This window comes from Amblyomma americanum, chromosome 11, assembly GCF_052857255.1.
Source record: "Amblyomma americanum isolate KBUSLIRL-KWMA chromosome 11, ASM5285725v1, whole genome shotgun sequence".
NCBI lineage: Eukaryota > Metazoa > Arthropoda > Arachnida > Ixodida > Ixodidae > Amblyomma > Amblyomma americanum.
In genome coordinates this window covers 49,660,536-49,686,347 of record NC_135507.1, presented here as the reverse complement: position 1 = coordinate 49,686,347, position 25,812 = coordinate 49,660,536, and the positions used below count along the sequence as shown (strand labels likewise).

Sequence of the window (25,812 nt, the reverse complement as noted above, 5' to 3'; positions counted from 1 at the left end):
ACTGTGGCGCGTGCATGTGGACGTGCCTGCGTGCGCTTCGCAGGAGCGCCGGTTTCGAATGACGCGTGGGACGGCCGCGAATTGTATCGCCGCTAAAACATTGCCGCGCTTATTCTTTTTTCTTTGTTAAGTGTTCTGAAAAGTAGTATGGGCATTACTAACGCCTGTAGCTACTAATTAGTGACCACACCAAACACCTAGCAGCGAAGAGTTAAGAAGGTTATAAAGCGTTAGAATTTAGCTAATCAGGCAATTACTCTGGCGTGCCTGTTTTTGACAGTACTGGCGTAGTTACGCCGCAGGGGCCGTCTTTGTACCTATACTCGGAAAGCGTATTTTGAGATGTTACTTGGGGGGCATCGTTAGAGACGTGGTACTGTAACGTTGTTCCTTACAACTGAACGTTTTCATGAAAGCTGCACACCCCCGCGCAATCACGTGAAAATGCTCTGCAGCAAGAAAAAGAAAGAAAAAAGACCTTAACCGTAGAAGCCGTCTCACCGAGCAGACACATCAGCATAAGTGTGTTACCGGGACCACTAAGCCAGAATGGAGCAGCATAGAGAAGCACACACTATTACATCGTCTGGGCGAAGAGCGTGTTGCAATAAGTGCCGCCGGAGCCGCCGGCCGCCTGTGGCATTGCGTCACGTGTGGGAGGCCGCGCACGTCGATTTGTTCCCGGAACCGCAGATATTTGCTTTCGTTAAGCAACCGAGGAGCATTGTAGAACCCAAGAACCCATAGCAGAACCCGTAGTGTAACCGGAGAGCATAGTATCGGGAGTTGGTACGAAAGCAAGCACAGCCAAGACTTAGTTTTTTTTGTATTTTTTCTTTCTTTCTTCCTTTCTTTCTTTCTTTCTTTCTTTCTTTTATTCTCTGTCTTTCTTCTCGTTCTTTCCTTCTTTGTTTCTGTCTTTTCCATCCTTCCTTCCTTCTCCTTCCTTCTTTCCTTCCTTCCTTTCCTTCCTTTACTTCCTTCCCTTCCTTCCTTCCTTTCCTTCCTTCCTTTCCTTTTCTTTCCTTCCCTTCCTTCCTTCCTTTCCTTCCTTCCTTTCCTTCCTTCCTTCCTTCTTTCCTTCCTTTCCTTCCTTCCTTCCTTCCTTTCCTTTTCTTTCCTTTCCTTCCTTCCTTCGTTCGTTCCTTCCTTTCCTTTCTTCCTTCCTTCCTTCCTTCCTTCCTTTCTTTCTTCCTTCCTTCCTTTCTTTCTTTCTGTTTGTTTCTTTTTCCTTTCTTCCTTTATTTTATTCTCTCTATCTCTTTCTTCATTTCTTTTATTCTCTCTATCTCTTTCTTTCCTTCTTCCTTTCTTTCTGTTTGTTTCTTTCTTTTCTCTTTCTTCCTTTCTTTTATGTTCTCTCTCCCTCTTTCTTTCTTCCTTTCTGTTTCGAAATTGTTCTTTCTTCCTTTCTTTTATTCTCTCTATCTCTTTCTTTCCTTCTTCCTTTCTTTCTGTTTGTTTCTTTCTTTTCTCTTTCTTCCTTTCTTTTATGTTCTCTCTCCCTCTTTCTTTCTTCCTTTCTGTTTCGAAATTGTTCTTTCTTCCTTTCTCTTATTCCCTCTCTCTCTCTTTCTTCTCTTCCTCTCCTTTTTTGTTTCTTTCTTTTCCATCCTTCCTCGCCTCCTTCTTCCTCCCTCCCTTTCTTTCTTCCTTGTTCTTTTTCTTTCCTCCTCCGTTTTCCTCCCTTCCTTAGGTTGTATTTTTTCCCGAAGCGTCACATTTCATAACGCCTCGCGTTCTTGGGGCCCGCGCGCGAGCGCTTATGCTGCCTCCGTTTTTACATCTTCATTTGTCGGGTCCGGCGCGCGAGTTTCTTCGCTGTCAGAGCCACTTTACCGGACGTCGGGCGAAGAACCCGCCTTGTGCGCCCGCCGCATAGCGCAGTTTCCACTTTTCGGGAGTCAGCTTCTTTTTTTACTGTGCGTTTTTTTTTCTTTCTGGCACAAGCTTTATACACCGTCCGCGCGGTGCTGCGATGCCGGACGAAAAGGCGAGAGCGGACATCCCTAAAAAAGAAATAATTTATTTCGGTGCTATATTCCCTCTGTGTTGAAAATCGCGTGCAGTCGCGAGATATTTATCGCCCGTGTGCCCTTCGTGTTCGCTTCGTCTTCTTCTTAGGTTCATTTTTTTTCGCCCCGGAGTTGCTCAAGAATGATATAGAAGAGGCACCTCTTTCGGTGCGATGTATATGGAAACAACATAGAAGACATCATCTTAATCATCATCATCATCAGCCTGACAACGCCCACTGCGGGGCAAAGTCCTCTCCCATGTCTCTACAATTAACCCTGTCCTTTGCAAGCTGCGCCCTCCATATCCGCGCAAACTTCTTTATCCCATCCGCCCAACTAACTTTCTGCGCCCCCTGCTACGCTTGCCTTCTCTTGGAATCCACTCCGTTACCTTTAAAGACCAGCGGTTATCTTGCCTTCGCATTACATGCCCTGCCCAAGCCGATTTCTTCATCTTGATTTTTAATAGGATGTCATTAACCCGCGTTTGTTCCTTCACCCAATCCTTTTCGCCATCAGCCTCGTTAGTTTCGAATCGAGTGGCACTAAATGTTACCTTTTAACTCCGGGCTTTTTAGAAACAAATACGTGCCGCCCAACGGACTTCACTAAATCCGCAGAAAACCAAAGCGCCAAATTTTCGCTAAGAATGACAATTGGATACATTTGTGCTCAACATTTATTATACATCAGCGTATAGTTATCACTGACGTATGCTCGCGAAGCGTTCCCTTTAGTACCGCTCGCGCCTGTACCTAATCTCGTTGTTTCTGCGTGTCCCCAGAAGCGCCTGGCGACTCGGCCTCTGCTCTGCCTTCGACCCTCTACATTGCTCTTTGTTGTCTGCCGGCGGGAACGTTTGCGGTAGCGCCCCCCCCCCCCCCTCCCCCGCTTTCACGTTTCCCGCAGTCCCCTCGGGATTCGGGGCTCGACGAGCACAACGCCTCGCCCCTGATGATTGGGGTCGCGCTGTTTGCGGCCGCATGGCGAGGACGACGTTGCGTGCGGCCCCCGAAACAATGTCGCACATGTGCGCAGACCCCCGGGACCGGTCGGGGCGCGCCGCGTAATTCCTCGCCTTTTTGGTCTCTTGGTTTCCCATTATGACGCCTTCCATGTTTTTGCTCATTTTTTTATTGGCCTTGAGTTATCCGGCTTAGATTTTGTACTTGCCCCCTTCTGTTTGCTGCTGTGCGGCACTGCACTGCGGCTTGCTGCGAGATACAAGCACTGCAAACATTGTAGCGAACGGCGTAGAGATTCAGCTTCACTGTTCCTCTCCTTTTTTATCTTTCTTTCTTGTTTTGTTTCTTTCCTTCCTTTCCTTTCCTTCTTCCTTCCTTTCTTTGTTTTCCTTCTTTCTTTCTTCCTTCCTTCTTTGTTTTCCTTCTTCCTTCCTTCCTTCCTTCTTTGTTTTCCTTCTTCCTTCCTTCCTTCTTTCTTCCTTCCTTCTTCCTTTCTTCCTTCCTTCTTTGTTTTCCTTCTTCCTTCCTTCCTTCCTTCTTTGTTTTCCTTCTTCCTTCCTTCCTTCCTTCTTTGTTTTCCTTCTTTCTTTCTTCCTTCGTTCTTTGTTTTCCTTCTTTCTTCCTTCCTTCGTTCTTTGTTTTCCTTTCCTTCTTTGTTTTCCTTCTTTCGTCCTTCCTTCTTTGTTTTCCTTCCTTCCTTTCCTTTTTTTCTTTGTTTTCCTTCTTCCTTCCTTGCTTTGTTTTCCATCCTTCTTTCTTTCTTCCTTCTTTGTTTTCCTTCTTTCTTTCTTCCTTCGTTCTTTGTTTTCCTTCTTTCTTCCTTCCTTCCTTCTTTGTTTTCCTTCCTTCCTTTCCTTTCCTTCTTCCTTCCTTGCTTTGTTTTCCTTCCTTCTTTCTTCCTTCCTTCTTTGTTTTCCTTCTTCCTTCCTTCCTTCTTTGTTGTCCTTCTTCCTTCCTTCATTCTTTCTTCCTTCCTTCTTCCTTTCTTCTTTGTTTTCCTTCTTCCTTCCTTCCTTCCTTCTTTGTTTTCCTTCTTCCTTCCTTCCTTCCTTCCTTCTTTGTTTTCCTTCTTTCTTTCTTCCTTCGTTCTTTGTTTTCCTTCTTTCTTCCTTCCTTCGTTCTTTGTTTTCCTTTCCTTCTTTGTTTTCCTTCTTTCTTCCTTCCTTCCTTCTTTGTTTTCCTTCCTTCCTTTCCTTTTTTTCTTTGTTTTCCTTCTTCCTTCCTTGCTTTGTTTTCCATCCTTCTTTCTTTCTTCCTTCTTTGTTTTCCTTCTTTCTTTCTTCCTTCGTTCTTTGTTTTCCTTCTTTCTTCCTTCCTTCCTTCTTTGTTTTCCTTCCTTTCTTTCCTTTCCTTCTTTGTTTTCCTTCTTCCTTCCTTGCTTTGTTTTCCATCCTTCTTTCTTCCTTCCTTCTTTGTTTTCCTTCTTTCTTCCTTCCTTCGTTCTTTGTTTTCCTTTCCTTCTTTGTTTTCCTTCCTTCTTCCTTCCTTCGTTCTTTGTTTTCCTTCCTTTCCTTCTTTGTTTTCCTTCTTCCTTCCTTGCTTTGTTTTCCATCCTTCTTTCTTTCTTCCTTCTTTGTTTTCCTTCTTTCTTCCTTCCTTCTTTGTTTTCCTTCCTTTCGTTTCCTTCTTTGTTTTCGTTCTTCGTTCCTTCCTCCCTTCCTTCCTTGTTTTCCTTCTTTCTTCCTTCTTTCTTTCGTTCGTTCCTACTTTCTTTGCTTCTTTCTTCCTTATGTCTTTTTTTTCTTTCTATCCTTTCATTTCTTGCTTTTATTTGCCTTCCAAATAAAGAGCGCAAGAAAACAAATGTGCGGCAGACGACGTCCCCGTGGCGCAGAGGACATTGTAGCCGACGAGGTCCCCTGGCGCGGACTGCACAGTTCGCCCGTCCGCCCCCGTTTGGCAAACTCAGTTTGTCCGCGCTGCCGTGGAAACTGCCTTAATGAAGTCAGCCGCGTCGCGCGGCTAAAAGCGTTAGGCGTCACGGCTGTTTATTTCTGTTTTTTTTTATAGTTTGTGCGGCTGGTTTTAGTTTGCGGGGGCGAGAAGTGCCAACGGCAAGTTCCAGGAGCAGACGACATTTTCCGAGCGCTTTTTGGCAGCGTATAGGCTAACGCCAACGCTCGCTCATATGTTCAACCCCTTTCGTGGAGTGCCTGTGGTCTCTTTCCCAACATCAGCTAAAAAAGAATGTGAAGAAGCCACGCTTAACCGGCTCGCGCGTTCCGCTGGGAGTCTGGAAAATGTCGCCTGCGCCCACGGTTTGTTTGGTGGGAAGGCCGGAACGTGCTCTGAAAGCACGCCGTGGTTAAATTCATACCTTTTTTTTTTTGCTTTTGCTGCGGCCTAGCACTCTTAGTGTACTTACTGCTCGTCGGTGTTTCTTGAGCGGTCCGGTGTCGTTTCGTTGGAACACTTCGTTTCTTCGAATTTTTTTCTCCGCTGTGTTGGTCTGTTAACTTGGTGAACCTCGTTGTTTTTCCTCGTCATCGTCACACACCGAAATTCGGAGGATAGCAGATGGTCACGCCACCTGTCGTGCTCTAACGAACTGCTCAGCGCTGCTCAAAACGCGGATATAGTGGAGGAATCGGAAAGTGGAATGGCGCCTCTGGTAACCGGCTTCCTAGATCATAGGTGGCGCCACTGACTGTTAACTCGATCCACAGGGAAATAGCCGAATTTCGAAGTGGATTTTTCGAACCTGGTATGATCAAAGAGCTCTGGCTGTGGGGCACCATGATTAGGCCATGGACCATTCGAAGTCCCTCCGTGGAGCATGAACGCTGGCTACAGCAGAACCTTCGACGTTAGAGCCGGTAGCGGATATGCAGAATTCCGCAAGTGCGCTTTCTCGCATAACGATGCTGCCGTAACCAACATGGCGGAGTTCTTATAAAAACATCTGAGATGTCTGTAGGACGGGCATTAAGTGTGTGGATGGAATGCATGAAACGTATTTGGGAAGATCCAAGCAAGAAAACGATCCTGCCTGCTTTGTTTCAGCCGGAAATGCATGGTCGGCCATCTTTGTTGTGGCACGGTTGTTATGTGGGAACGCGCACTTGAGTACTTTTGCATATCCCGCGATTCGTCGCACTTTACTTCAGTGACCACCAGACGCTTACGGTAGCCATGGAAGAGGCAGGTGAAATAATAGTGCGCACACGCCCATTAGAGTTGCTGTGTTTATACTTACGTTCATACTGGTTAAGATTTATGGGACGTACCGTCATAAGGGTCGCAGTTTATGAAGGACGCCGTAGTGGAGGGCTCCGGAATAATTTCGACCACCTGGGGCTCTTTAACGTGCACTGACATCGCACAGCACACGGGCCTCTAGAGCATTTGTATTATATATTTCGCCTCCACCGAAACGCGGTCGCCGCGGCCGGGATCGAATCCGCGTCGTTCGGGCCAGCAGCCGAGTGCCATAACCACTGAGCCACCGCGACGGCTCCTTGAATACTCGTCGGACAGCACAGCTATTGCGGACTGGGTATTGGTGGTTTGGTTTGGTCAGTTAAGTTCGAAGGTTTCAATTGGCGATGTGCGTGTTACCCAACGTTCGTGCCATAGCGTTGGCCCGCTCCCACTTCGCCATCAGTTAACCACCACAGTTGCGCAATGACACAGACTTCTGCCGGTGTCATTAAACTGGGCGACGTGGTATCGTAGATGCGCCGTGGTGCTTATCTTCTTCAAATAAAGTTTCTGGCATGCTTGAGTCGAGAACCTCACTGAAGCAGAGGCTATACTGGGTGTGCCCGTTAAATTCTGCAACAACTCAACGACCCCCTTCCCACCCCCCACCCCCCTCCTTATATTGATCTTTGCAGCAGTGGGGTCACTGTGAAGGGATTGTATGTGTTTTTCTAGCCGGCGAAGCCCTCTCATTTGGCTGGGAAGTCTTGGAAAGCGTACCGCCGCTGCATGAAGTATGCGTAACAACATTAACGCTCCGATACTCTGAAAGAAACCGGCTGTGCGTATATATATATATATATATATATATATATATATATATATATATATATATATATATATATATATATATATATATATATATATATATATATATATATATATATATATATATATATATATATTGAAAAAGATCGGTCCTGCGATCGAAACGTCGAGTAAAATAAAAATGTTTCCTTAAATGAAGCGTATACTTTGATGTATATTTTTTTAAGCAGTCAAGTACCTCATGTTTTCGCCACTATATGTGTGTGTGTGTGTGTGTGTGTGTGTGTGTGTGTGTGTGTGTGTGTGTGTGTGTGTGTGTGTGTGTGTGTGTGTGTGTGTGTGTGTGTGTGTGTGTGTGTGTGTGTGTGTGTGTGTGGTTCGGATACCACCGGCGGCATGGTTCTTTATATATATATATATATATATATATATATATATATATATATATATATATATATATATATATATATATATATATATATATATATATTCGACCAGGACCTGGTCCAAACGTTGAATAAATCCGTTAAAGTTTTTCAACGTGACTTCCCCCACAATAAACAATAAACTCGGTCATTATAAAGCTCTCATGCTCCTGCTACTGAGCAGCGAACGCGTGTGCGGTAGGATTGTGGTGTCGTAATCCGTTCATTAATTCGGCACCCGCGGCGGTGACTTAACGTTGCATAGTTCGGGGCTTTCGTCCGTCCCGGACGCCTTGCCTTCACAACCCCCTGCGGATCGTGCCTCTATACCGCTGCCTACTTTCACGGGCGCCGCGTGGCATACAGCTCTGTGCCGAATAAGGCCCCTTCTTGGCTTCCATTTCTAGGTAGGCAGGCCGCTGCTTGGATAAAATCCCATCTCCTTGGGCGCGTTCGTGCGTGTTATTAGGAGAGACACTCTGGACGTGTGTTCTGCCTCGTTCTTATAGCGCTCGTGTGTATATATTACATCTCGCTGGATTTCTTCTCTGCTGTTGGCAACTGCGCTTATTTCGGCGCGAGCATTCTAAATGTGCTTTTGCGTTTGCGCTTTTTGTTTTATTCTTCATCACACGCATTGTGCCGGTATACCTTTTGACTTTCCCTGTGTGCGGTTCCCGGCGTCCGCTCATTTTTTTTTGTTGTTGTTGCCCGTCCGCTCAGGTGCTTATAGTCCACGTGTACAGAGGATCAGTACACTCTTTTCCTGCCCCCGTGCTTATACTGTGCGCCAATGCGGACGCCGAACGTCGTGAAGACCTTTTCACAAACAGGTCCACGGGCGCCGCCATATTGGGCTCTGGACTGTGCTCGTAGTACAGGAAAGAGTTGAGGATTAAGCCCCCACCCCCCTCCACGTTCTTCCCACAGTCAAGAAAATCGGTATTCTCGAGGATCGTGAAAAGGTCTATACAGGTATAGAGCTGAATACGGTCGAACCTCGTTATAACGAAGTGATGGATATAACGAAGGAATGAGAATTCCCCTCGGAAGCTCGGTCAGCACAGGCTATACCGAAATTACGGCTATAACGAATTAACCGCTGGGCCCCTTAACTTCGTTATAACGAGGTTCAACTGCACATGGGCGTCAGTGGGTGCCCGTCTCACCAGCACTAAGCTCAGCTGGCCCGGATAACGAAAGTGCGGCTGCGTATTTAGAAGAGCACATGACAGCTTCGTAGAATGCGTAGGGCCTCTACGGGAGCTTTGCTAAAGGAAGCGCAACAGGAAGGTGTACACTATACTGCGAAAAGGAATACCTTAAACGGCATTTCGTTCATTAGAGTCATCCAGCCGCAGCACAGATTGCGGCTGCAAGCTTTTTCAATAAACGAGTGCCTCTTGATTATTTTTTTCCTGTGTAGACACGTCGTGCAGGTTATAGCCTCTCTAGTGTGCTCCTTATAGATTGGGCACTCTTCGCCCATATACAGGGTGGGGTGGAGGGGGCGGCACAGATGGAATCAGACCTAGATATATCAGGCCCGAAAGAGATCGCAAAATAGTTCGGTATACAGACAGTTCGATATATGGAAAGGACAATCGATAAGCTTATCTGTATACTAGAAGCAAGAACCCGTTGCATTCACGCGGGTTAGCGCCTCTTTCAGCGACCTGCCGCCCGCCGACGGACTGGCATGGCACCGCACCGCTCGCTAGGCGTTCCTGAGCCTAACTTGTTTGGCATCGAAGCCTCGTTCGCATCGAACGCTGCTTTGTAACTGCTCGCTGCCTGTAATAAGATGTCTAATCCGGTTTCCAGTACACTACAAATGCAGTAATTGCTCGTTAAAATTAAGGTACATGTAAGCCCGTTCTGGTTAATGCGGGCTGCTTGCACCGCGGCCGCCGGAGACAGCGAACGGTTTTTTGCAACTCGAAGGCGCGCGGGCTCCGTGCGCGACCGAGCGCACTGTCCTGTCCAACGTCTTCTGTCGACCTTCGTGAGGCGGCGTGCGGGAACTGAGGGCTAAGATTGCTCGAAGAGCATTAGGGGCGGGGGGGGGGGGGGGGCGCAGCTTAGCGCTTTGTGCGGCGCCTACTCTTTTACTCAGCGCTGCCGCCCGCTTCTAGAAATTTCGGGCCTGGTTTATACAAGCGCGTGCTGCGTACACCACTTTAAACACGAGCACGCCCGCATGGGGGTATAAAACAAGTAGGCTTTCATCTGTTTTCTGTTTAGTGCGTAGTTATCCCGTTCGTGGTGAGGCTTTGCTGTCCCGGCTTTCGGGAAGTCGCGAGGTGCGAGCTTTGAGCTCAAGTATAACTTTTTGTGTCAGCTTCGATAGCTGAGTGTTAGGTGTTGAGTCAGCTCTGCTAGCTAAGTGTGGAGCTTTTGTCACTTTTGTGTTTGCGTACTTCTGTATTGTTGGAAGTTTGTTAAAGTGCACTCTCTCTGTTTCTTTGCTGTTGCGAGTCCCACGCCAAATTAACCTTTAGCTCCGAGTAGCGAGGTAGAGAAGAACCTGATATTTACTTTACATATGGTCTCCGCAACGCCTTCGGCAGCTGAGCGAGCGGAGCGCGCCTCGCGAGGGCTGCTGCTAGGGTTTAGTTAAGTTGGCTCCACCGCATGTCAGCAATCTGGCTTGCGAAATGAGTGCAGGAGACCAAGGACCACCTTCGGATGGGACAACTACCGAAAGGGAAAAAAAATGCAAATAGAAACATGCGAAGCTCATTGCTATCCGCGCCGGCAGTGTGGTTGCAGGCTTTTCAGCTGCATCGATTTCCTGCGGGCGAAGAGCTGAGACGGCTTTGAGTGGCAGACATTGACAGGAAAGACTTCTAAAAATGTTTGCCATCTCGCGTCTGCTCGGAGCACTTGGTCGGTAGAAGACGGACAGACAAACAAAACAGCAATTTTTCATCTTTGGCTCGAACAGAACGGGAGTAATAGTTTCTGTTTTGTTTGAGCTGTTTATGTTTCTAAACAGAAACTTACACCCTGAAATCCACTTTCACTCAGGCGGAAGTTGGACGGCTATGCATCCACGGGGAAGCTTATGTGCCGACAAAGAGACAAAAGGCAAGTGCCACAGGCCGGTCGACGCTGGCTTGTTGTACTTTGATAGCAAAGTATACAAATCAGGATTCGAATTTCGCGGGTTATACTCGCCAACGCAACACGGCGAAGCCACAATAAATGCGCCTGGCGTGTTTGCACGAAGCTAACATTAACTGTATTAATCCGAAAGCATTTAATCCTACGATCGCAGTCTTGCCTAACCACCGTTGAAGGGACGTGATGGACGTATGAAGGGTACTTCCAGCAATGGATCGGCCGCGATCGATCCGGCCACAGTTACGATTGGCGTGACATAGAAAAGCGAATTCTGAAGGGCAAATACACCCGCCGCGGTGGCTCAGTGGTTAGGGCGCTCGGCTACTGATCCGGAGTTCCCGGGCTCGAACCCGACCGCGGCGGCGGCGTTTTTATGGAGGAAAAGCGCTAAGGCGCCCGTGTGCTGTGCGATGTCAGTGCACGTTAAAGATCCCCAGGTGGTCGAAATTATTCCGGAGCCCTCCACTACGGCGCCTCTTTCTTCCTTTCTCCTTGCACTCCCTCTTTTATCCCTTCCCTTACGGCGCGGTTCAGGTGTCCAACGATATATATGAGACAGATACTGCGCCATTTCCTTTCCATAAAAAAACAATTATTATTATTAAGAGCAAGAACAATTCCCAGGACGTATGCACTGAGGGTGGGAATGCGACGAGTCTACGCAGGCTTCCGCTGCCCACACATTCGACCAGAAACGGAAGACCCAGCTGCAGAGCGAATGTGCATCTCTAAAGGCGCCGCAGACCTGTCGCGCTTTTTTTTTTTGCGCTGTGTACAATCGGAATAGAACTATGTATGAAGCCATTCAAGGCAAATCCAGTGCAGATCCAGTGCACTGTCGCGATTCGACGAGCTTCTGGAGCTTGGTTGCTACCAGAAGCTCAAGGCATGTCGTCCCAGCGAGCTTGACGCAGACTCAAGCTGTTATTTTTCGCGTCATGCGCACTGTGGCACCGAAATTAAAGCACAGTAGAAAGAAAACAGCTGCCGTTGTTGATCCACATGCGAAAGCACAACAGCGTGATCGCACATTCCAACATGGCGACGGTATTGCCCAGATCATAGACGGCGCTGCGTACGTGATATGGCAGGGCCTCGTTAAAATGGTGTATATTGACCGCTCTAACGTGAGCTGTCCGGTTTGATCCAAAGATAAGTGGAATGGCGCATAGTGTGCAGCTTAGTTCTCGATACGAGCGGTTAGTTCGTGCGAGGACTAACGGTGGCCGATGTCCCTTTTAAGTTATGGTCTCCGAGGGGGAAGGACGTACGGTGACGCAGAGTGGGTCGGAAGCATGTTCCGGGACCCTCTGCAACGTGGTCGAAGCCTGGATACGTTCATTCAACGAGGGGGGGTCTTGTATTTATAAAGGGGCGGGACCACTTGACAAACACTTTTAGACATTACCAATCATACAATGCTACAGGTATATGTACAACTGTAGAATATAACAGTTACGTAGTGTCATCGTGAAATGCAACGGGAACAACGCAAAACGATAACATTTGAATGATGGGAAGATGCATGCACATGATTTCTCACTTGCACGCCGCGAATAGCTGTGTGTGGAAGTGTTCATGAACCTCACCTGTACTCACTGTCCATTAGTTATGATCTTGGAGTACTTATTTTCGCATTGCAGTTACCCTGTTCGCGCTTTGTTTGACGCGGATAGTACTTCTTTGAAGCACTAATAGTGGTCCCAACGCAGTTTCTCCTATAATGAACAGGAAGAATTCACCCTTGTAGCATATTTCTCTTCTTTCTGGCTCAGAGTGTTGCTTGTGTCTGTTTGCAGCTGGACTCGTCCGGGTAAGACCTTGACGCGACTACCTGTGGCTGGTCCCCTCTGCAGTTAGTATCTGAGGGAGTAACGGCCGCTCTTTGAGGGACTAATAAGGGACGTTCAAAACTCCCCAAGTGCGCTTCCCCACGTAAGTATGTTGCCAAAGACAGGATGGCCGACTTTTCTATAAAAAATAAACTGCGAGGGGTACAGGACAGGCGCTAACGCTGCGGTTAGAATGTAAGAAACGTATTTCGGAAGGATGAAAAAAAAAAACTAGTCCTTCTTGCTTTATTTCAGCTGTATACGCAAGGTCAGCCATGTTGTCTTGGTCAACGTTGTTATGCGGGAAAGCGCACTTGCGGAATTTTGAATATCCCTGGAATATCCCCAACGCAGTTGGTCCCCGAAGGACTAACCCCCGTAACTATTCTCGGTGCTTTGTGGCTTACACTGCACTGTTCCTCTCTTGTGCCCAGCTGGACTCCTCCCAGTCGTCGCCTGGCGGTGGCGTGGCGTTGGCCGGCGGGCCGGGCGCCTTCCTGTCGAGGACGCCCCCCAACTGCTCTCCGCGGCGTCTGGCGCCCGCGTCGGCGGCGTCCTCGGAGGACCCGTCCTCCCTGGGTCCCTGCTACGACCTGAGCCCCGGCTGGAGTCCGCTGGGGCCTCGGCACCCCCACCGCAGCCGCTGCACGGAGCGCCGCCGCCGGGAGTCCCTGGCGTGCATGCCTCCGTCGGCGGCCCTGACGGGACACCACCACGCCACGTCTCTGCTGCTGCATGGCGTCGGCCTGGCCGCAGGCGGGCAGCTCGGGCAGCTGCTCAGCTCGTCGTGCACGGCATCCTTCTGCGCGGGAGCGCTGGCCACAGGCGAGTAACCCTCCCCCCTTTCTCTCTCGCCTCCCCCCTCCCAGCTTGGTTTCGTCACTGCGTCTTTCCTCCGGCAACACGTCGAGTTCTTTCGTGTACTTTCAACTTATTGTGCACAACGGATAGGCTTATGAGAGAAAGGCACACGCCCTTGTGCGTCTTCTCTCTCGTCTGCTCGTGCCTTGTTGCGAGAGAGAGAGAGAGAAAGACGGAAAGGCAGGGAGGTTAAATAGGCAGCACCCGGTATGCTACCCTACACTTGGGAAGGGGAACGGAGGAAGAGATAGAAGAGGGAGAGAACAAAGGGATATGATCACTTTTCCACATGTCCGTTGGCCGTTACTTGCAGGGGATAAGGTTATCAAAACACTTCCCAGGTCAAGCTTGTACTTCTGGAGTCACAGGAAAAGGCTTCGTCATCGCCATGTCCGAGCAAGGTTACCTCCAAGAATCTGCTTCCACTTGCGCATGCATTCCACTTTGCGATTTTTTGTTCTTCCCCAGCGTATGATCCCAACAGGCTTTTCAAGTCTATGCTGTGTTTACTATAACAGAAAGAAAGACAAAGTTCGGGCGCGCAGAAGATGAGCACGGGCGCATTTGGTGTTGTCTGCTTCAGTGAAGTACATAATTAGAATTTGGAAACATGGGTACAACCTGTGTCTAGCTTGGTAACGTGTGCCGTATAGCATTTTGGGATGCTGTTTAGTACAGGCATCTCACACCGCATCGCATCGTCCCGCCCCGGGAAACACGAGAGCCTCCTGGTGCTCGTCTGATGTTCTGGTTCTTCTGGTGCTCTCGTATTCTTCTGTTGTTCCGCTGTGTCGAGCGGTTGGAGTCGGCAGCTAAAGGTTGGATTAACTTTCCGAAATTCTGCCGATAACACCAGCTATCTCACGTTTACACTGCGGCAGACATTTCCTGCTTGCTCCGGGGTTCTACGAGGCCACTTACTTGATGAATGCGCTGCATCAGGCTACGACTGACTGTATACTGCCCATGTCGCATGCAGTTTTATTGCGAAAGCAATACTACGCCAGGTCTAACCGCTCGTCGCGAAGTATATAAGTTCTTGTTTTGAAACCACCAGTGCACTTTTATCACACAAGGAAGAGAGACAAAAGACAACCTAAATGTTGGAAGGCAAAGAAAATCTGCACTTGGTGGCGCAACAGGCAGCTAGCTAACTTTCGGTATGTTTTGGGGTGCTTCGCGGCTGTGCGTTCTGAGTGCCCCCATGGTTTCGTTTTGCGACTCGATTTACAATGGCGGAGCAGCAGAGGACCTCCAAGTCCCTCTCTAAGAGCTCCTCGGAAGAAGTTCGTGCAACGGCACGCACCATGCGACAAGAGTTGCGTGTGGCCAGTGTTCAACGCGTCTCCACTTCTGCAAACGCATTGCTCGGCGTTTTCGCTTCGTCAGCGTACCAAGACGCTGGCTGCGTAGCCCTACGAGGATTATTAGTACAGAATTTAAATATGCCCGCACGTACTTGTCTCTGCACATCAGTCGCGACTTTGGCTCGGCGGTGGCAGCGACGCTGCCGACTCCTAGGCGCTAGGAAATTTCAAGACAGACCCACCGCTTCAGCCCTCAAAAGCATCGCACGCTGTGTGAGGTGGTGGTTGCTGAAGCGCAGGCCGCCGTTATTTGCGAGGACTTCGTTGTCCGTCGCAACGTCGGTGCAAACGTTAACGAAGCGACGGCGGCTGATAGAGGCCTTCAGTGTCCGGTCAGCAGTGGTTTTTATCTCTACTGCTGCTAGGCGGGAGCGCAGCGCCCGGTACCAGTAATCACGGAGTCCGTTTCCGTTTCCGCCACTTTACGTCACTCTTCCCCTATTTCGTCATCAGAGAGTCCGGACAAGCGGCCACAAAGCCGCAAAATGCCGGACTATCGGATTTTACTAACAAAATATTTTGATAGCGTTGTCCTCAGTGTCCGTTTAAGACTGAAAAATGTAGCTGCAACAGCGTGCACACTTGGCACCCAGAACGGCGGACGTAAAACGTGTGACCTGCTGGCCGGAAAATGCTGTCAGTGGTTCCACTTGCGTTACAAAAAAAGTAACGACTTAAATTTCTGTGTGCAACGATCAATGAATAAAATACTCCACTTCAGTGCTGAAGCCTTCCTCTTCCGACACTGCGCGAGCAGCGAGAGTTAATGCAAGTTTAGTAGCTTTTCCGCGTAGTATATATACCTTCGAGCCGATTCGGGTAGCAGCGTCGCAACTCATTCCATACTTTTCTTCTTCGGTGAAGTGAGACGCCCTCGCCGGAAAGGCCCTTGAGGGAGGGCATGTTGTGCGTGGCACGGGTGAAGTGTCGGTTTAACGCCCTCAATTTCGGTGTCATCTCTTCCTCGACTCTGCTTTACTTATCACTGTCTTGTCTCCTCCGGAATCGCGGGCAACGTTCCAGCGTAGTTCTTGATCCGTGTGGAGAAGGGGAACAAACTGCGGGGAGGTCAGTCACCCTCTGATATGGCCGCCGCGATGCCAACGCTGCATACTTTCCCGCGCGTCTGTACTCAGTTTTGTACGTAGCAGTCAACAACGCTGCGGAAGTGGTGCGCACCGCAAAGCCATATTACTCCACCACGTACCATTCCGAAAACGGAACAGTGCTTCTTTGGAAAGGGACGAAAAGAAATACATGCGAGGGCAGCGCCTGTCCTCGTGTGTGTCTTTCATTTCGTCTCTGTGAAAAGTCGCGTTGTTTCGTTTTTCGCGTTGTTTCGTTTTTGGAATGGCATGCCAACTGGCCTAAGCATCAGTGCTAACGGACCATTCGTTCCTTTCGAAGCGTGGGCGACGAAAATATGGTCGACGCTAGCTGTGAGACGCTCAGTGTTCGCACCCTCTGGCTGGGGTTTGTCGGTGAGTGCGAACTACTTTTTGAGCACCAATGAAGTCGGAGCGATTCGCGCTAACAACCGCGTGTCATACCGCTGCGTGCAATTATTATACTCCGTTTCATACATCAGGTGCAACGTTGTCAAAGCTATAGCGCTCCTGTTGGCGCTGCCTGCATCCGCGACCAGAAAATAGTGCGTTTCTTATGGTGAGCGAAACATAGTGAATCCTTTGTCTGCAAGCTTACTATACATAGCATATTTGTCATGAGCTTTATAAAATGCGCTCTCATTGCTGACGACACGCTGTCGCTTTCTCGGGCCTTAGACTATGCACTCGGCCACAGAACAGGCGCGGAGTAACACGCCTCTCTTTATTTTCCCGTCCGGACTATTTCCGTACTTTCCACAGCGTTGCACCTGATGTATGAAACGGGAGTATAGTTCCCCAAGTTTAGTTTCTTCGCAGGTCGAAAATGTGGCTATATGCAAAACAAAGTGCAGGAGGCTGCCAGTCACGGCATGTTCGCCTTAGTTATATGAAATAATAATTGGTTTTTGGCGAAAGGAAATGGCGCAGTATCTGTCTCACTTACCTCGGCGGACACCCGAACCGCGCCGTAAGGGAAGGGATGAAGGAGGGAGTGAAAGAAGAAAGGAAGGAAGAGGTGGCGTAGTGGAGGGCTCCAGAATAATTTCGACCACCTGATGATCCTTAACGTGCACTGACATCGCGCAGCACACGGGCGCCTTAGCGTTTTTCCTCCATAAAAACGCAGCCGCCACGGTCGGGTTCGAACCCGGATACTCCGGACCAGTAGCCGAGCACTCTATAGAACCACTGAACCACCGCGGCGGGTCCTTAGTTGCATGGCAAACTACTTTTCGGGCGCGGATTTAGCCTGCTTGAACAGGCGCGCTAGCTTTGGAAGCGTTGACTGCTGTGTATGAAACAAGGCACAGCACGCAGCAACACGCGCAGACACCTCTGCAAGGATCGATCGTCGTTGCCGATGGCATGCTCTCTCGGCCTTTTGTCATCCACCGGCTGTCGTTCAGCTGTTGCCGATAAGGATGGCTCGCCTTTATCCTGCACGCGCACTCACCCTTTCCCTTCGCTGCCGACAGCGTGGCTGAGAATAAAACAAGAAGGAAACGAGAAAAAGAAGACTGAAATAAAGCAGGTGCGAATCGGCGGGGAAAAAAAAGATTAACTGACTGTCGGCAAGCACGTCCAGAACATCGCCAGTTTTAAGCGCTCAAGCCGCGCGAACTTTCGCGCGGTCGTCGTCGGAACGCCATGGCTCCTCCGGCGGTGTGCTGAGGCCGAAACCGTCGCGTCCGTCGGGCGACAGTCCCGGAGACTCGCGAGGCGGCCGGGGCCGAAGGAAATGTCTCGCCGTGCTCGAAGACTCGCCGACAGCAGGGCCCGGACGGCGCCCAGGTGGCGATGCTGGACGGAGGCGGTAGTGGACGCGACGTCGACGAGACGACGGCGCGACGCAGCCGGGGCAGGAGTTTGTCGGCCAGGAGGGGAAGTGCGCGGGGCACCTCGCGGAGAGTCAGCGGCTACGGACCCGCGCAGGAGACTTCTACAGGTATTTTGGCATCGGGGCGGACGAGGGCGGAGCGATGCCGAGCATGGGCTCACCGCTGTCTGCCTCTCCTCTGCCAACCCTTGTGCGTTTTTTTTTCAATTTTTTTTCTGGGCTTCCTAAATCGACATATTCATATTCCAAGTTCCAAATCCTGGCCGAAGGGTTTCTTTCATCCTTTCTTGTAAACTGTACGTTAAAATAGGAAGTGGTATTCGCGACTGTGCTAGTTCCGTCGGGATGACCCCACTGCCAACAGTCCGTCAGGAGGAGGAGGAGACTTTAATGAAACTGGAGAGGTCTGCCTGGTTGTTGGCCTGGCATGCTACTCCAGGAAAGCTACCTAGTTACTTATCTGGAACTGAAGAGACTGGGCGACCACACAATGCATGGGAGAGGAGGAGGTCAATAGTTGCAATCGCTTTTTTTATCTTGCCGTTGTCCCCGATAGCGACGGTGTGACCCACGTTTGCTAGACTGGCTCACCCCCCCCCCCCCCCTTTCCTCCGCGAGCCGCCACTACGTCATCGTCGGTGTGGCTGGAACGCTTGCGCATTCTTTGGCAATGACAATTGTGTGTCGTGGGAAGCACGTGGCTAGCGACTTTCACTCTCTCTCCTTTGGGGCTGGTCTGCTTTCGAGCTGCTGTCAGTTGAAAGGTAGCTATCGTTCAGTGTACGCCTTATCCGCCCACCTTTCTTGGATTCGATTGTAGCGAGGTAAATCGAAGACGGCTGTACTTTAGCATTAGCGGCTGCCAGAGCGGACCTTTTTAAGCGGGCTGGTTCAGGTGCAAGCGAATTGAGCGCGGTTGAGGTGCGCGTCGGAGGGAAGAATTTTCAACTTGTTGCAACCTCGCCGCGACGACTCAGGACACGTGTTTGTTCCGCGGCGACTGGATTTCCTAGCGTTTTCGCTCGCATGTGAAACAGGCTTTGAACGGCAATCGCTGCACAGGCGGCAAAATAACGGGGCGACTGCCTCAGCGGGATTGTTTGCCCTCTGATCAGTTGGTTTGCCTCACATTTCTTTCCCTCAGCGACAGCAACCGCTGACACATGGTGATTCCGCTTGCAGAGCTGTGCCCACTTGGGAATTTTAGTGGCGCCACTTGTCTGTTCTAGGAGGGGCTTAGTGCTAGGGTGCAGGGCGTTTTAACGCTTAACCACGTGGGTTCTTTGGCGCTCGCCTTGTGTTCCTAAGCACGAGGCTGCGGGTTCGATTGCCAGCCGCATTTCGCCGGAAGTTTAGTGCGACAACACTATATTTGAGCGCACTATCAAGAACCAGAGGCGGCTGAAAACAAGGCAGGAACTCTTCACTGAGGCACGCCTCGCAACCTGGTGTGGCTTTGACGCCCAATAACTTCAAGAAGGGGGAGGGGGGTGGGGATACCTTACATACCCTTAGAGTGGAATGTGCTACCATTAGAGACCCACATTTTTGCCACTTTGGTGTGGCCGAAGCCAATTAAGACGTGGTTCTCATCGGACATTCCCTCCATTTTTTCGTTTCTCTGTATTGCTCTTCCTTCTCTTTATTCTTTCTTTCTTTGATCACGTCACCGGGCCACGCGACCTGTCTCTACCAATCTTTAATTCCCACCTGGAGTGGTGGGTAGGTTGCTCACCAGCCGGTGAGCCAGTTAACAGCTGGCCCGGTGGACAGGTTCTCATGACGTCACATGGTCACGTCATCTCTTTTGTCCAAGCAGTCGATTTCGAGACACACGCCGTCATTTTTGCTAAATGTGGAGTATAATGCTATCGCATTAAAAATTAAAAACACCTGAGCTCCGCCTTACGGGTGTGACGCGATAGTCTTAATAGGGCAATAATGCCCTTACATGTGGAATTGTTCATTATGAGCTTTGCATCCGTAGATCCCTGGCAGTCCTCACACCACTCCCGCTGCCCTGCGATGGCAGGTGCTGCCACCGACGGGGCTTGTGCGACCCGGGTTGCTCTTCCCGAGCAACCTCTCGCGAACAATCATTAATCCATGTTGGGCAGTTTGCTCACAATCCGGTGCGCAGGTTGCGATGACGCCGCAAGGTCACGTGACCTAGGTGGCCCGCATACGTTGCTTCTCTGGGGCTTTTTCGCGGATTTTTCGCTCACGGCCAAGGGCGACAACACCAGCTTTTCAGCGACACGGGTTCCTTCACGCTATCGCGTTATAAGCTCACCGGCTATTTTTGGAATGCCATTTCGTTGGGGGCCGACGATTAGACCCGAATAAAAGGTAGCGCAAAAGGACGGCCACAGGAGGAAGACACCACAAGCACGATTAGGCATCCCCGACAACATGACCTGCGTGGCCACATGATTTGAGTGGACATGACAGACTGGGGGCCCTCTGTCGGTTGTATACGTGGGTGACTCGATGCAGTTGGACGGCTGTGGACTGGTTGTGGGCACCCGAAGACACACTGACGCCGGCCTGCATGGATTGATTACCGTGGAGTGATTACAGGAAGACTACTTTAGCTGAAAACAGGACTTTTTTGGGCGATCGAAATGAAATCCCTCCTTCGATTACCTTCCAACGCTATCCTCCTCCCCCCCCCCCCCCTCCTCGTAAGAATTTCTCTTATTTGTCCTTACCCCGGAATAGTATTAGAGGACCCATGGGGCTTAAATGCATCGTTGGTCTTAAACCATTGGCTGGATAGAAGCGGCGTCACATCGTCTGTTTCTGACTTTCCTCAACGTAAGCATCAGCAGCGTCTAATTTTTTATTGCGACAGTGGCATGCCTGCTGGCGTTAAGTGTTATTATATCGCATTGCAAACACAGCAGGTAATGTATTACGCATCCCTGTAGCTTGCGGTATCTCCTAGCTAACCCAAAAACTTTCATCTGCCATAGTACTTGATTTGGTTGTTTACTTGTGGACTGTGGACTGGAGAGGGGGGGGGGGGGGTACAACAAAACAGCGAAACAACACAAAAGCAAGGTACAATGAAGTGTGCGTGGAACAAAATAGTCACAGCACGTTTTTATCCTTGATGACTTAATTGCAACGTTTTGATAATACCCAGCAGTGATGAGATGGTACGATTAAAATTTGATTTAGTGCAAAGACAACAGAAGTCAGGAACGTGTTTCAGAGCACACTGCCTACTACGATATTTTGATTCAGGCTGTTCTTTTGAAATCATCTGAAGAAAATAGGAATGTTTACTATTTGGTGCACACAAGAGTGTAATCATATACAGTCACCAGAAAAAGTTTATCGGGCGCATATTCCTAGAAAAAAAAACGGTATTAATGTAGCGCCTCGTCGCGTTCTGTGCACTTGTATTGTGCAGGCTGAACGGCGCATGCGTAAATAGGTGCTGCTAGAAAGCCCCTTCAGCGTTGACGGAAACCCCGAGCAATAAAGTGGGCGTTTCCTTAGCTGCACAGACGCCATAAAGCCGCTCCCAATGCCGATATAGTTTGTTTCCTGTCTTGTCGATCGTGGCACTTGCCTTGCCTTGCCCTGGTGTTCACCCTTTGTTTGTGTCTCTTCCTTCCACCATTGCAGGGACGTCGGGGCAGTCGAATTTGGTCCGGATGCGAAGCTCGACCATGGGACAGTCGGCCCCAAACCTTTCCCTCTCTACAACGGTGAGTGCGTGTATGCTTACACCCTCCGCAGCCTTGCTCTTGTGTGCTCATCGTTATTCTGTAGCGATAGCTGTTAGTATCACCAGAGTCGAGGACTCTGGAAAATATGCCGTGTTACGGCGTCATCACAGCCGGAGCGGCATCAGCGCTGTGAATCTGCTTGCTTCGTCCCGTTTTTGAAGCGAAAAGCTTCACTGCGCAAGGTAAAGCAGTCGTGGCTAAGTCCGGAGGATGACCTTCAACTACCTTCAGCCCAACTACATTAGCCGTGTATGACCATATGTGGTACAGTTATGGTGACGAACCCTTGACCGCTGACCTTCACCGATGGCATCTAGTTGGCCTCGAGATCTGTCCTCGGACCTTTGACCTAAACAACATCCGATGGGGTGATGTGAAGCCACGTGATGGCATCCGATGGGGGTGTCGTAATACCATGTGATACCACGTCATAGCCACGTGGTCGTGTGGGGTTATATATAGAACGCTGCCATGGACGAGCCTCAGAGGCTTAGCGAGCGTGCTTGCTTTTCGCTGAATTCCAGGGTTAGCCAAGTTAAGCCACTGCCAGTTTTTTGCGTTGTATTTCTTCTGTAATGGAGCGACTGGTATATGTCGTCGAATCTCGCGATTTACGCAAAAAGCCTAAACGTCAGTTTTTTTTCTGTTTTTATTGCTGGAATAATAATAATAATAATAATAATAATAATAATAATAATAATAATTGTTTTGGGGGGGGAAAGGAAATGGCGCAGTATCTGTCTCATATATCTTTGGACACCTGAACCGCGCCGTAAGGGAAGGGATAAAGGAGGGAGTGAAAGAAGAAAGGAAGAATTAGAGGTTCCGTAGCCGAGGGCTCCGGAATAATTTCGACCACCTGGGGATCTTTAACGTGCACTGACATTGCGCAGCACACGGGCGCCTTAGCGTTTTTCCTCCATAAAAACGCAGCCGCCGCGGTCGGGTTCGGGTTCGGGGTCGGGTTCGCGGTCGGCTGGAAGCTACCTGTTTGTTTTTACGTACAAATATTTTTTTCACGTGGAAGGGGGAGTTCTTGTAACAAAACGAGTGGCGTATGCGAGCAGAATTAGGAGCAGAATTTCAACCCGTCTTCCTGGAGAGAGCTCGACTTCTTCCTCGATCCGATCGGCAGCTGCGACAACGGGCAGTACGGTGTGCAGCTCTGTCGATGAGGAGAAATTGAATTTGGCCTGTATCGATTGGTCACCGCGTTCGGACGACATAATTGTTATAGACCTTTTCAATAAATCCTCCATGGGTGGCGCCACTTTGCTCGCTAGACACTCTTGTGCACCTCCGGCTAGCACGGTGGAAGTAAGAGCCGTACCGGTTTGCGACGGCCCAGAGATGAGGTGTTCTGTTATCTTGCACGCCTGATGCAAATAACTAAAGAGAAAACAGTTTTCAACTAGTTTTTTTGTAATAATAATTGGTTTTTGGGGAAAGGAAATGACGCAGGATCTGTCTCATATATCGCTGGACACCTGAACCGCGCCGTAAGGGAAGGTATAAAGAGGGAGTGAAAGAAGAAAGGAAGAGAGAGTTGCCGTAGTGGAGGGCTCCGGAATAATTTCGACCACCTGGGGATCTTTAACGTGCACTGACATCGCACAGCACACGGGCGCCTTAGCGTTTTTCCTCCACAAAAACGCAGCCGCCGCGGTCGGGTTCGAACCCGGGAACTCCGGATCAGTAGTCGAGCGCCCTAACCACTGAGCCACCGCGGCGGGTGGTTTTTTTTTTTTTTTGTACAGCGGACGATTTTCCGCCCACTCCCGAGAGGGCGCCACATGTTACGAAAGAAAAGGCGCAGCCAGACATGCTCGCATGCTTTCCCTCGCTCCGAAGCGATGCTGCGGGATGCTCGGTGATCGCATGTGCTGGCTTTTCTCCTGAATTTTTGAAGCGAAAGATTCACTACGCTAAGTAAAGCCGATTTTGCAGTGCGTTGCCGGATGACCTTCAAATGAGCCAGAGGTCAGTTGTGTGGTCCACCATGAGTGTCGCACCACTTGACCTTTAACCTTGCGATTCGCCGGTAGAGTGTGGTAGAATAGGCCGCAGCGTTCAATAGTTGACCAACCTCTAGCGATGGATCAGTAATTTAACTGCCAGGGTGGCAATGTGGGCGCGCTGCCTGTCCAGTGTCCGGAAAGCACTCGACGTTTCAGACGCCAAGCCGCGTCTACTTGCCGGACACACCACAGCTTTCAATTTATTTTTCCATGTACACATGGTGAGGGTCGAGGGGAAAGAGCCAGAAATTGTGGCTTGACATGCCCTCGGCCCCTACAATTGCAGGGCAGCAGGCAACATGCAAATTACGTACACAAGTAGCGAGCAAAAATGCAAACAATGGTTGCCAAGAACGGTTGGCGCATCATTAAAAAAGCAATAATGAATGAAGCGTACACAAAAAAATAACCAAAAAAGCAACAGAAAAAATGTACTTAATAGAAAAGCAGGTCTTTGGTTATTCAAATCAGGTCAACACTTTATGGAACGAAAGAAATAAAGAAGCGGGGAAAGCATGGTGAAATCTAAAAAGTAGCATGCATACATCCTGTATGTCTTCGCGGTACTCTCGTGATACATCAACTTTTGCAGTGCTATGAAGCTTATTTAATAGACGGGGCGACGTGTTTGCTAGGCTATATATGTACCATAAATTGTGCGGCATGTTGGAATATGCCGCAGCTCGCTGTGTCTGCTAGGGCAAATTTGTACATTTAGCGGAAGGTGTGCCGTGTCACGCAAGTAATTCACATTTTGTTTTATGTCGTTCTTATATATCTCAGCCTTTATATCTTTCAGTGCTCTCTAACCAGTTCAGGAGTGGTTAAAGCGCAGCTAATTTTTTTTGTTGTTGTTTAAGCAGCTCGGCTCGTCTTTGTCCAGCTTATGCACGTGCAGTCGTGGCGTTGATGAAAGAAGTTTGCTTTCGCGGGTAGGCAAAACGAAATGCCGTATGAATGCTGTTTCACATGATGCATGCGCACGAAAAAAAAATTAAAAAAAAAAAACACGACCCAGGCGCATTGTGCCTGCGACGCCAATTTGCAGCCGCTATTTCACGTGCTGACCATTTCAGTCGGTGCGGCGCCAGCGGCGCTCGCCTATTTTCAAAAATAGGCGAGGAATGCTTCGGCCAATATAAACGTCGGAACAACGTTATTATGTGCCTGTTTTTTAATCGGGACTAACTGTATTGAGCTGTCGTGAATTTTTATGTTCGATAAGACATTTTAGGTTTTTTCGCGCTTGTTAATAGATAGGCAAACGCTTACAAAAATCGTCTATGGACAGTCTATAGACTTCTTATAGACTGCTGCCTTCCTATAGATATATTTGTCTATTTATACTACTAAAAGTGAATGGCCATAAATCTATAGATAGTCTGTAGACTGCCTATAAGATTTGTATTGCTATAGACTCCGCTCTAGGGTTTGTCTATAGAGAGTCTATAGACTTTATAGACAAGTCTATAGACAATCTGTAGACTGTCCAAGGAAATTTTTGTAAGGGAACTACAAGTAGACAGGCCCGCTTGATATCATGACAAAAACAGCGCCAGCGCACACTTTGACATTACACAAAGAACGAGAAGGAAGGAAGGAAGGAAGGAAGGAAGGAAGGAAGGAAGGAAGGAAGGAAGGAAGGAAGGAAGGAAGGAAGGAAGGAAGGAAGGAAGGAAGGAAGGAAGGAAGGAAGGAAGGAAGGAAGGAAGGAAGGAAGGAAGGAAGGAAGGAAGGAAGGAAGGAAGGAAGGAAGGAAGGAAGGAAGGAAGGAAGGAAGGAAGGAAGGAAGGAAGGAAGGAAGGAAGGAAGGAAGGAAGGGAGGGAGTTATTGAAGGAGAGAAGGAAGGAAGGTAGGGAAGGGAGGGAGTTATTGAAGGAAAGAAGGAAGGAAGGTAGGGAAGGGAGGGAGTTATTGAAGGAAAGAAGGAAGGAAGAAAGAAAGGAAGGAAGGAAGGAAGGAAGGAAGGGAAGGGAGGGAGTTATTGAAGGAGAGAAGGAAGGAAGGTAGGGAAGGGAGGGAGTTATTGAAGGAAAGAAGGAAGGAAGAAGGAAGGAAGAAAAGAAGGAAGGGAAGGGAGGGAGTTATTGAAGGAAAGAAGGAAGGAAGGAAGGATGGAAGAAGAAAGGAAGGAAGGAAGGAAGGGAGGGAAGGGAAGGGAGGGAGTTATTGAAGGAAAGAAGGAAGGAAGGAAGAAGAAGGGAAGGGAGGGAGTTATTGAAGGAAGGAAGGAAGGAAGGAAGCGCTCACTCGCATCACGAACTTTCCCATGCGTCTGCTCGCTTGAAATGCTATTGGTTGACGGCTGGGCCGTTCGCAACGATCGCGCCGACGGCGCGTCAGTGTGACCAGCTAGTCGTTAGTCTGTCACAAAAGGTGTGCAATGACGCCGACTCCCCGTCGCAAATCTCGCAGCTCTGCGACTACAATCGCATCGTGTGAAACAGCCTTGACACGTGCGAATGGAGCAGTTATCAAGAAATGGAGGATCGTTGTGACATACATGCGAAGGAAGCTAACAGTCACGGAAACAATAATTGGTTT

The 25,812-nt window shown here is 49.3% G+C and overlaps 1 protein-coding gene across 5 annotated transcripts in view; it reads left to right on the top strand.

The window, feature by feature from the left end:
• Window positions 1–25,812, top strand: part of LOC144110932 (microtubule-associated serine/threonine-protein kinase 3-like) — a 276,237-nt gene that overhangs the window by 152,427 nt on the left and 97,998 nt on the right. For 4 of the 5 annotated variants that reach the window (XM_077643999.1, XM_077643998.1, XM_077644000.1 and 1 more), the window contains exons 2-3: window positions 12,770–13,160; window positions 21,146–21,228. In XM_077643999.1, the coding sequence (XP_077500125.1) occupies window positions 12,770–13,160; window positions 21,146–21,228 (474 nt within the window). Of the gene's footprint in view, window positions 1–12,769; window positions 13,161–17,454; window positions 17,618–21,145; window positions 21,229–25,812 lie in introns of those variants that run through there. The other variant, XM_077644004.1, reaches the window with a different exon arrangement.